The sequence below is a fragment of the Volvox carteri genome, assembly GCF_000143455.1.
Source record: "Volvox carteri f. nagariensis unplaced genomic scaffold VOLCAscaffold_78, whole genome shotgun sequence".
NCBI lineage: Eukaryota > Viridiplantae > Chlorophyta > Chlorophyceae > Chlamydomonadales > Volvocaceae > Volvox > Volvox carteri.
In genome coordinates, this window is record NW_003307621.1 from 348,905 (window position 1) to 360,017 (window position 11,113).

General features: G+C 57.4%; 2 protein-coding genes across 2 annotated transcripts; one reads left to right on the forward strand and one right to left on the reverse strand.

The window, feature by feature from the left end:
* Positions 1-452: 452 nt before the first annotated feature.
* Positions 453-1,862, reverse strand: mot47 (uncharacterized protein; the record flags this gene model as incomplete). Its single annotated transcript, XM_002957724.1, has 3 exons — positions 453-590; positions 1,395-1,550; positions 1,719-1,862. The coding sequence occupies 3 exons, from the start codon at positions 1,860-1,862 to the stop codon at positions 453-455; spliced, it is 438 nt and encodes a 145-aa protein (XP_002957770.1).
* A 1,870-nt stretch (positions 1,863-3,732) lies between these two features.
* On the forward strand, positions 3,733-10,905 carry VOLCADRAFT_98869 (uncharacterized protein; the record flags this gene model as incomplete). Its single annotated transcript, XM_002957699.1, has 14 exons — positions 3,733-4,564; positions 4,906-4,986; positions 5,513-5,643; positions 5,957-6,128; positions 6,484-6,596; positions 7,199-7,328; positions 7,625-7,847; positions 8,144-8,273; positions 8,509-8,663; positions 8,956-9,291; positions 9,747-9,879; positions 10,012-10,022; positions 10,332-10,439; positions 10,731-10,905. 14 exons carry the CDS (start codon positions 3,733-3,735, stop codon positions 10,903-10,905), a joined length of 2,730 nt encoding a protein of 909 aa, XP_002957745.1.
* Between the last annotated feature and the right edge of the window lie 208 nt (positions 10,906-11,113).

An 11,113-nucleotide genomic window follows, 5' to 3' on the forward strand; every position in this document is an offset into this window, starting at 1 on the left:
CCCCCACCTGCTCCCTGTGTTCCAATATCCGCGTTGCGGCACACCAGGGCCGAACCAACTCCCCCTTATCATCCAGGTAACCAGTCTCAGGCACCTCCGCCACCGCCGCCCCCGTCTCGTCGTACAGACTGTCGTCCTCCACCAACCCCGCCGCTGCAATATCCACTCCCTCGGCTTTCAGCTCCGAAACCAGGGCTGGCTCCAGCTCGGGAAGCGCCTGTGCGGCTGCAATGCGCTCCGAGGGCTTTATGGCCTGACCGTCCTGTGTTGTTGTAGAGGGATTCGGGTAGTGGGTGAGGGGAGGAAGGGGCCGGTTGCGGCAGCGGGGGAGAGGGAGGAAGCAGGGGGGCAGCAGGGCAGGGTCGCAGGGCAGCAGGGGAGTGGTGGTCCAGGATCGACCTAACCCAGGCGCTGGCACCTCAATGCACCGCAATGGGAGCAGCTATACCTAGCTAACCCAGCCCCTCACTATCCCCAATCCCAAACCCTAAAACCCTACCCACCAGTTTTTTCAGTTGTGGTAGTTTGGCTACGACGTAATGCCGGTAGCCGTGCCAGTCGGTGCAGGGATTGCCTAGCAGGAACAGCTCCTGTTTAGAGTAGTGTGGGGGGTAGGGGGGTTGGGGACAGGGCAGGCGGCGTACGAGAGAGAGAGGGACAGTGACAGCAGCGGATATTTCGAACGCCGCAAAATACAACGGGGACAGCGTGAGCACCACCACCATCATCATCACGAGCATCATCATCACGAGCATCATCATGAGCAGCATGAGCAGCATAGCAACACGGCAGGCGCAGTTACACAGGATCACTACCGAACCCGCACCAACACGACAACAACTGAGCAAGAGGACGGCACCGCGATAAGAGCGCTTCCAATCGCTGCTTCTTAAGCACCTGCTCCTCCTTCTCCGCCGCCTCCTCCCCCCCCACAGGCCCCTTGCTTGTGTTCCTCAACCCCCTCCCCCCCTCCCCGTCTTTCCCTCCTCCACGTAACCTGTACGCGCCCCTTGCCCGTACTCAGTGTCAACCCTCCCCTCCCTGCCACATCACCCCGCCACTCCCGCTTTGCTCCTGCGCTGAGCGCCTTCGCCTTCGCCTTCCCCCCACCGCTGCCTCCTTCCATAAATCCCCTTCCCCACTGTCCCTCCCCTCGTCGGCAGTTGCTTTCCTTTACTTGGCAGAGGCTGCCCCGCTCTCTGTCCCTTGCACTGGTGAGTATTGCTCCCGGGTACATTCAACGTTGCGTTCTCGTTCCCGTTCGGGTGATGTGTTGTGGGGTATTTTTGTTTCGTCTTTCGCTTGGTGGCCCCTGTCTTGTGCTGTCCCCGTTCGCCCCGTGTCCCAGTCTTTTCCCCCCACCCACCGGCCCGTCCTCGTTGTGCGCGGCCTACCTCGAGGTGTATGTTGGCCCTGAGGCTCTCCACCGTGAGCAAGCCGGCCTTGCCGATGAAGTTAATAGTGAGGTCCAACTTCTTGAGACTCTCACACCGCTGAAGGTTCTGGAGCTTCGTCACATTGTTGACTGCCATATTAAGGTACTCCAGCTCCTGTGACAAAATGAAATGTCAATAAGAAACATGCTAATAAAACTTCCGGACAAGGCAATTAAGTCTTGACCCAGGTTGTTACGTATGCAGATGGGGTGTCTGGGGTGTAAGGGGGGACTGGGGGAAAAGGGGGAAGATGGAGCATGCAGGGATTGGATGGAGTCGCACCTTAAGCTTGTGGAGGTTCTGTATCTTGCCTATGAGGTTATTCTGCAGGTATAGGATCTTCAGCTTCGGACAAAGCTGCCCGAGGAGTTCGATCTTTTCGATGTTCTGCTGGTGCAGCGCCACCTCCTCCAGGGTGGAGATCATGCCCTCGTTGTGCTCCGCCCTCTACACAAGGTGCAAATCAAGTTGAAGTCGTGTAGCCAGGAGAAATCTATTGTACGCTGCTGAAGCTTGCCTGGCGGATAAGGCGCTCCGTTATTCGGCCCATTTCGACAACAGAAACAGCTATCAGGGCTCCAAGTTACATTGAGTTTCTGTGTACTTATCCAAAAACTGTTTGTTTATAACCTAACCATGAACAAAGACATTAGTCCTCTGGAAGATCGGAGGATCAATAAATGCATCATGATTTCATGTCATTGGAAGACCTAAGCCACTACAAGATGCTCCGAGGATGTAACGTTTATCCATGTTTATTGAGGATTCATCATTATGCTTAAAGTTCGGTACTCCGAAACCATTCTTTCCTATACTTCGTGTACTTGTAATTTGTATTTGCAGGAAATACGAAATGGCATGTAGCGGGTTGATAATGTGGCTAGTCAAGCTGCAGCAGCCATCGCACCGCCAATCTTATGATCTTCGCATTTGGAGGATTCCTCCAAATGCGCTTGACACTGATTGCGAAGATCATAAACTTTAATTGGATAAGGGGTTCCTTTTATTGCTGAGGTCTTCGTTTGGGCATGCAGATACAGTGGTGGTTCGGCACAAGATAACTAGACACCAAATGTGACTTGGCATGGGTTTAAACTAGCGTTATCAAATTGTGGAAGCTATCACTTGTGTCTTTTCAACCGCTTTCATCCGTGAGGTACACCCGTGAAAAGGACCCGTGACAGGGCCCGTTAGGGACCTCTTCATGCACCACACTGCAGCGAAAGTTCCTATTCAAATAAGTTAGAGAAACTGTGGAGCTGCTTAGCTTACGTTTACGTTTGATTACAAGCTTCTTGAGCTTGTACGGCCCAGACGAGCCAAGAGGCTCATGAGCCGCCGAGCTGCTTAGCTTCAAACGTAAGAAGAGGTTTACAGTTACCTGCTTGTCTCGTCTTGGGTTGGCCAATTCCCAACTTCCCCAACTCCTCCATTTTCCCTAGAAAGAGTACACATCATAAAGTTAACGTACGGGTTCTTCTCAGGAGACCTTTAACCTCTGGAATATTATTACGCTTCTATGGGGCAATTATTGTCCGCTGAAGCTCGCGATACCCCCAGGCCCGCCTTAACGCAAGGCAGGTCGAGGACAACGCCTACCAATGTTTTGGTATCATCATCATCATCATCATCATCATCATCATCATCATCATCATCATCATCATCACCAACATCATCATCATCTTCATCTTCTTCGTCTTTGACAGCAGCGGCAGCGTCACCCGCGTCTTTACCACCACCTACACCATCAGCAGTTGCTTCAACGCTCGAGGCAGGAGCCCAGCACGCCTCCACCCAACCGACGTTCCTCTTTTACTCACATCCTTTAACCACATCAGTTGCCAAAGCTGCTCCTGTTTTTTGTGCAAATGCAACCTTAACCGCAACTGCTTCCATGGCTCCGTGGCCATCAGTAGAGGGATCACCGGTTGCCATGGTGGCGGCAACAGCAACAACAGCACCAGCGAGCCTGAAGACAAAGGCTGCAGTGCCACCAGCAGTCGCAGCGATTGCAGGGCCACTGTCGGGGTCGCGATCGACCCACGGGCTCAACAGCAACAACCACCGCAGCTGCACCTCAAGCTCCAGTTCCTCCGCTTCCCTCAGCACCTCTACTTCTTTTGGCGCGCTCAGCTATCCCTCCTGCACGAGCATCAGCAGCATCAGCAGTGGCGGCAGTAGCAGTGGCGGCGGCAGCAGCAGCAGCAGCAGCGGTGACAACAAAAGTAAGGGTGTTGGAGGCCCCACCGCCCCACCGCCGCTCAGTGGAAAGGCCTCGTTAGCTCCACCACTCACCATGGCCGCTGCCCTTAAGGCCGCTGCTAAGGCCGCCACTGTTGGAGGCCCCACCGCCCCACCGCCGCTCAGTGGAAAGGCCTCGTTAGCTCCACCACTCACCATGGCCGCTGCCCTTAAGGCCGCTGCTAAGGCCGCCACCAAGGCCACACCGAGCGGAACCACCAACGGCGCCAAAGCCAAGAACAGTTCCCAAAACAATCCAAAGGCCTCCGTTCCTCTGCCTCCCGCTGCGTCCAAGTCGAAGACGCGGACGGTGCAGCCTGCAGCGGCTGCAGCACCGGCTTCGCTGCCGGGGCTGTTGCAGCCCACCTTGTTAATTCCCCTGGAGCCGCCCGTGCTGGGGCTGGACGAGCTTCAGGTTCTTGTTGTACAGCTGGCTGACGTGTCCCCCAAGCACCAGACCTGGCTCCTTCAAGGCTGGAGTGGCAAACATAAACCACCTTCACCGACGTCGCCGCAACAGCAACATCTGGAGCCGGAGCCACCCAAGGTCATCGGCTTTGATACGGAGTTCATTGGTGACCAGCTGGCGCTGGTGCAGCTCTGTTGCGGGGACAGAGCACTGCTGGTGCGAGTGCCGCAGCAACGCTCTGCTGCCTCCGGCACCGGCGGCAGCAACAAGGGCGGCAGCAACAAGGGGTCGAAGGGGTCCAAGGGCTCTAAAGCTGGCGGTGCCGTCATCGTGGGCGGTGGCAGCAACAATACGAAATTTGCGGCCTCCTTTCCTTTCATCTGGCCGTCATGGCTGCAGTCGCAGCTGTGCGATCCGTCCCTGCCCAAGGCCGGCGCTGAGGTGTGGCAGGATGCACTTATGATGTTCGCTACGTTCGGTGAGTTGGTTCTGTTGGTTGTGTCGTGTCCCTCGCTTCCTTTTGGCTGCTTCTACCTGGGCTGGCTGGCTGGCTGGCTGGGTGTGTGCTTTTGTCTGGCACATGGTTGGCGCCACGTGCTAGGGAGTGCGGCACGAACATCCCACACACACACCCCTGCTCGGACATTTGGTTCTCCCAACAGAATATGAACGCTCGGCTGCGTCACTCCGACATAGGCGACGTATGTTGCCTTTGTACTCGCGTGTTGCACGTGTTGCCTTTGCACAGCAATGCGCCCTTGTGCAGCGAAACAACGCACATTGTCCCACATCCCTAAACACCCGCACGCACGCACACAGGAGTCAAGCTGCGAGGCGGCTTGGACCTCACTGCCGCGTTTACCTTACCAACTGATGATGACGGTGCTGATGGCAAGAATGGTAACGGTGGCCAACCCAGCCGAAAGCCTTCTTTGTTCAAGATTTTCGAGAATCTGTTTCCGAGTTCTAAGCTCACGAAGGACAAGACTATTGATCACCAGTTGTGGTTTGCGGCGACGCTGAGCGACCGACAGGCAAGAGAAGATATGAAATTACATTTATCCTTGATAATACATTTAATCTTCATAGGCTGAAGTCATCTTCTTGTTGATGCGCCTATATTGTGACAACATTCCTGCCGTTTGTACTGTTGAAGCGATGGTCGTATTTGTACAACATAGCTTGTATGCTGTCCTATTCAGCTCATCTCGTCCCGCTGCTAAGCTGAGCTCAGCTGCCTGTCGGGTAACTTATCGCACAGAAACGCCTATATACATGTGTTTGTGCACATGCTTTTTGCAGATCAAGTACGGCGCGCTTGATGCCTTTGTGTCGTACGCCGCCGGCGTGCGTTTGCTGCAGCAACGGGGTAGGGGAAGCAGGCCCGCGACCGCAACCGGGAAAGTCCCCCTTCCCCCGTTCGTAGATCTCAACCTCCCCTCCCTGGAGGAGTTGGCCCTCGCCGCGCAGTGGGTCCTGACCTACCAGTTCCAGGAGGCAGGCGAACCCCGCCGTACCAAGCACGACTTCACTGAAGCGAACTTCAAGCAGACAAAGGTGCGTGTACGGCACGTGACCCCCAAGAAACATCGAATCCGGGTTTGTCAACTGTAAAGTACGAGGAACATGTTACATGTTGTACAGTAGATGCGCCTTCTCCCTTCCCTCTTCCGACCCGTCCTCCGCTTCGTTCTCTCCTCTCTTTGGACGTCTTGTGACGTCGGTAGTTCTTTTCCTGTCTTTCTTTCTTTATATTTGTCAACAGATTATTGCAACATTCCCCCCTGCCTTCCTCCTCCCTTGCCGTTCTCATCCCTGCTCTCTTCTCCTCCTTCCGTACCGTCCGTACCGTTCCCATGTCCATTTTCAGAAGCAGGAGCTTGTCCTGGCAGTCCGCATGGCCCGCTTCAACACCCGTCTGCGGCGAGGCTACTGGGTGGAGATGCGGCTGGCGGCTCCCGACGGGCGGCAGCTGGTGGGGAGGTGCATGGATCAGGCGGGGAAGTGCGCCACCGTGGGAAAGCTGAGATGGGGGGGAGCAGGTGAGGGGGCGTGTTCAGGGGGTTATAAGTAGGGTAGGGTTTCCCCCCGAGCGGAATTCGGTACGGGTTATTTACGGAGGGTTTTCCTAGGGTTGGGTGTTATACCCCTGTTCTCACACAGCGGGTGGCCGTACTGGGGCCCGTCACCACGAAGGGCAAATCCGTTGCTTCCTCCTTCTTCCCCCGCCGGCAGTTCGGTGTTCACCGTTTCCATGCACACGGTTCCTCCTCATCCCCGTAACCTCTTCAACCGCTTGACATCCCTTGAGCCCTCCCCCTCGCTCGTCGTACACTCGCTCGTGGTTCGTCTTCCCCCCCTCCCGCCCCCCCCTCCCCCTCCCCTCATCAACCCCAGGGGGCAACGCAGTGAAGTGGGGGGAGGTGGCGCACCTGGGGGTGCAGAGCATCGAGATGGAGGAGGCGGGGGAGACGCCGGAGGAGGCGGCGTGCAGCAAACTGCTGTCTGAGGTGCGTGTCAGGTCCCACGTGTGCGTGTATGTATGCACGTACGTATGTACAGTATGCATGTATGGCTTAGGTTACATACGCTGCGGGCTGCGAAAGCCGTATGTATGTGTATTTGTGAGTGGCGCTCTAGGTGGGCATAAACACGCAGGTTAAGCCACGGGGGGGGGGGCACACCCTACATGCTCCGAAACCCACACGCACTTAAAACGCCCCCGCGGGGGCTGCGGACTGACGTACCCATGTGCCGTACATGATCTCAGGTGCTGAGCGGCCAGGGGTCCCTACTGCCGACGCACCTCTCGAAGGGCGTCTTTGGCGGCGGCAGCCTCCGCCTCCCGCCCCCCACACCGTCCCTGCCTCCGTCTACCCCCTCGACTTCAAGCTCAAGCTCAAGCAGCACCCAACAACCTACAAAAACGAACGCAACTAACAAAAACACCGCAAAGGCTTCCAAGGCTGCAAAGAAGGCAGCAGCGGCGGTGGCGGCGGTTGCGGCGGCGGCGGCGGCTGCGGCTGCGGCGGGGTTGGCGGCGGCGGGGTTAGCTGAGAAGCTCCAGCGCCATGTGTTGGCGGCTGTCGGTCCCTTGCACTCCAGCGGACAGGTCAACGACTCCCAGCGGGCGGCCATTGAGGCCATCTTGTGTGGGGGGCCCCAAGGAGGAGGAGGAGCAGCAGGAGGAGGAGGAGGAGGTGTTTCGGCAGTGCACCTGGTGCAGGGACCGCCGGGAACAGGTATGTGTGTGTATGTATGTGTGGAGCTTGGAAGGGGGAATGGGTTGGTGGCGGGGGGGGAGAGGGGGGAAAGGAGAGGGTAGGAGCATGAGGCTGTTTGGGCAGGCAGTGGAAGAGGGAGGGGCGGAGGGGAGGAGAGGAAGAGATGGAGCCCAGAGTGTGCGAAGTTGAGGCTGGTTTAGAGAAAAGAGGGAGGAAACGGGTAAAACTCCCCCCCCCCTCTCTCCCCCGTTGTTCCCACTTGATCACCCCTGGGCCCCCTCCGGCCGCTCCTTCACCCTCGCGCCGCCCTGCAGGCAAGACCACCGTGATTTCCCACACCGTGTCGCTGTGGGTTCGTGTCATCTCCCCCTTTCTCCCCCCCCTCCCGGGAGCCGGGCGCGCCAAGGAGGCGGTGGCGTGTGTGGCACGTAGCAACGTGGCCGCCAAGAACATCGCCCTCTCGCTGCTGAAGAGGGGGCTCGGGGCCAAGGACTTCAGGCGAGTGGAGCGGGGTTGCGTGCATACACGTGTATGTATGTACGTGTGTGCTTCTGTTTGAGAGGCGGGTGTGTGTGTGACAATTGGTATACGGGGAATAGGGGGAATGGCCGGCGGAGAAATCCCCCCACGCGACCTACCCTGGCCCTGGCGCTACAACAGAAAGGGTTAGAAGTCGGCACTGTCGAACGATTAGAAGAGCCGACCGGGTTGATTGAGGATGAGCGCTTTCCTCCTTGTGAGGGGGGAGGGGCGTGATGTGTGGTGTGCATGTATGCGATGGATGTGACTTACGTATGGTGGTGGTGTTGTGTGGTGTACGGCATGTACTGCAGGCTGGTGGTGTCCCGGGACTATCATTTCGAGTGGCACGAGGAGCAGTACAAGGGAGCGCTGGAGGCCGTACTCCTCACCAGCGATCAGCTGGGCCAGGGCGATTTGAGTCGAAAGCTGGAGGACGTCAAGGTGATGGTGGTGACGGCACACACGCGTGTCTGTGTTTTCCTTTGTGTGTATGTATGTATTCACATTACATATCTTGCCGGGCCTGACGCTGTGTGTGTATGTGAAGACCTGTAAGATTGAATATAACCGGTGGGAAGAGCGGGGCTGGGGTTCCCAACCCGCTAAAGAAGGTTGCAACGGACTAACCGCCCCACATCCGCAACGTACGTCTTTCTGTTATGTGCAACTGAAACAGGTGTTCGTGACGACGGTCTCCATGCTTTCCAACCCCAACTTTGAATCGAACGCATTGTACGGCAAGGGGCTGACGAGGCTGATGGTCGACGAAGCATCGCAGATCTACGCGGGAGACCTGGTTCTGCCGCTGGTCCGGTACGGCAATCACCTCAGGTACGTATATAACGTATAACAGTTAATAATTTGATTTACTTATTTATTGTCCTGCATATGCACATGGTAGGAGAGATGGTTGCAAGAGAGCTGATTTTGGCGGTTCCCAACAAGAGACGCTCCACCTCCCCCACCCCTCCACACACGCGTGACCCCGGCATGTTCCCCACGGCCACCTCGGAGAGGGCCTCGGGTGGTGTTTCGTGTGCCGTCAAAACCCCTTTGGTTCTCCCTAGGCTTCGGTACTAAAACCGATTACACACACATGCCCATGCATGCCGTACACGACCAGGTCCCTGTCGCTGTTTGGTGATGACGTCCAACTTCCGCCGTACGGCAGCGAGTGGGATGGCGCGCAGCTCCACAGCCTGTTTGACCACCTGACCCCCCCCGCGGAGCGAGCCCTGGCCCGGCTCCGCCCGCAGCCCAACGCCTTCACCGTGGGCCCCCAGCTGGCGGCACCGCGGGGGTCTGGCGGCGGCGACGGCGGAGCACAGCGCATCATGCTGTCGGTGTCGTACCGTTTGCCAGCGTTGCTGTGCAATTTTGTCAGCCAGGCGTTGTACGGCGGAGTGTTAACGCCACCGGGACTTGACGGCGGTGGGGGCCATCGGACCCGGGCTTCCAGGTGGGCCGGGCTAAGGCACGGAAGATCGCATCTTTTTTAGAGAAAGGAAATGAACGCGTTGTTGTACATATTCCGTACATTACGACGTACTGCGTACATTAAGCTTTCAACGGGATTTAATAACATCCATTACCCTGCCCAGTGCCCACCTCCACAACCTCACACCCCCCTCCGAGCATTTCCCGTTATCATTTCCGTACTTTGAGACGTAAAGTTCAAGCTTCGACGTACCGCGGTGGTTCTTGTAAGAGTGCTTTGTGTTCGTGTCAACATAATCTCCTCTTCCCCCGCCTCTTTCCCCCCCCCTTTGGAACGGATGCGGGTGGTGTCGGAATCCCCTCCCTGCGCCACCGAGCCCCCAGTCCCCAGTAGCCAACAATCCTCAACAACGGTAACTAACCCCAACGGTGAAACCGGGAAACACCCTCACCACCGCCAAATCCTAAAACCCTCAGGCCTATTCTATGGGTGGATGTGGAGGGCAAGGAGGAGAAGCGCGGCAGCTCCAGCTACGAGAATCGGGAGGAAGTACGGCAGGTTGTACGGCTGGTGACGAGCAACCCCGAGATCCAGAGGAACAGCTGGACGGTAAGGATGGGGGAATGTGAGGTTGAGTGTGTGTGTGTGTGTGTATAGACCTACACAGGTGCATGATGAGAGGTGCCGTACTCACCCGCGCTTACTGCTCCCGTACTTCCCTCCCGCCCCTTCCGCCCGCAGGTGATCACGGGGTATGACCTGCAGCGGGCGGTGCTGCAGAAGAAGCTGGCGGCAGCGACCGGCGGCGGCGGCAGTAGCGGCAGCGGCGGCGGCGGTCGGAGTGGCGGCGGTACCCGTCTGCCCGGGGGAGACCGAGTGTACAACATCGAGTAAGTCCGCTGAACTGCCGTACCGTCATTGGCGGCGCAAGAGGAGCGTCGTACTTGATTAATGGCAAGCCCTTGGAGTTGCGTGTCAGGAGGAAACCCCCGCGAACTGAAGAACCGTGTTGTGTAAGTGTGTGAATGTTTGCCTGCTCCGCTGTCGTACAATCTGTGCAGTACATTCCAAGGTCGCGAAGACGAGGTCATCATCGCCAGCTTGGTTCGCTCTGAGAAGAAACTGGGCTTCATGAAGGACGACAGAAGGGTGAACGTCATGCTGACGCGGTACGATTACTTACGTATGCACATACGTTATGTCGTACGGATATCAATCCGTCAAATTCACTGCCTTGTCACCAAGTTTGTCCACTTGTAGGATTATGCGTCTCTAAACGCGTGTGTGTATCGTCTGCGGTCCCGTTATACCCCTCAAACAAACAAACAACAGCAAACAGTAAACATGGCCTATTTTGCTGTTCATGCGATCCGCTAAGATCCCTGAAAACAACCCCCCTTGAAACCGCATCCCCAAGCCCTTCCCCTCCCCCCCCCATGCCGATACACGTCTTCTCGCAGCTGCACGCGGCAGTTGGTGGTGGTTGGCCGGCTGTCCCTCGCCTTGTCGCACCCGGCCACTCTCATCGGTCGACTGGCGGCGTTCTGCGTTCAGCAGGGGTTGGTGGTGCGACCTCCGAAAGCACCGCAACTACCGCAACTACCGCGACCACCGCGACCACGTGCCGTCGCCTGAAGCCCTTCACGTGGCCGGAGGAGTGCAGCTTCCACCTCCAGCTTCCGCCGCCACCACCACCACCGGTGAAAGCACGGGGGAACACCCCGCCCCGCCATTGGGTGCTCCTGCGGCCACCAGCAGCGAGAGGGGCCGGGGGGGAAAGGGGGTCAAACATCCGCACACACCGCACACACCGCACACACACGCGGGCAAACAGCAGATGGAA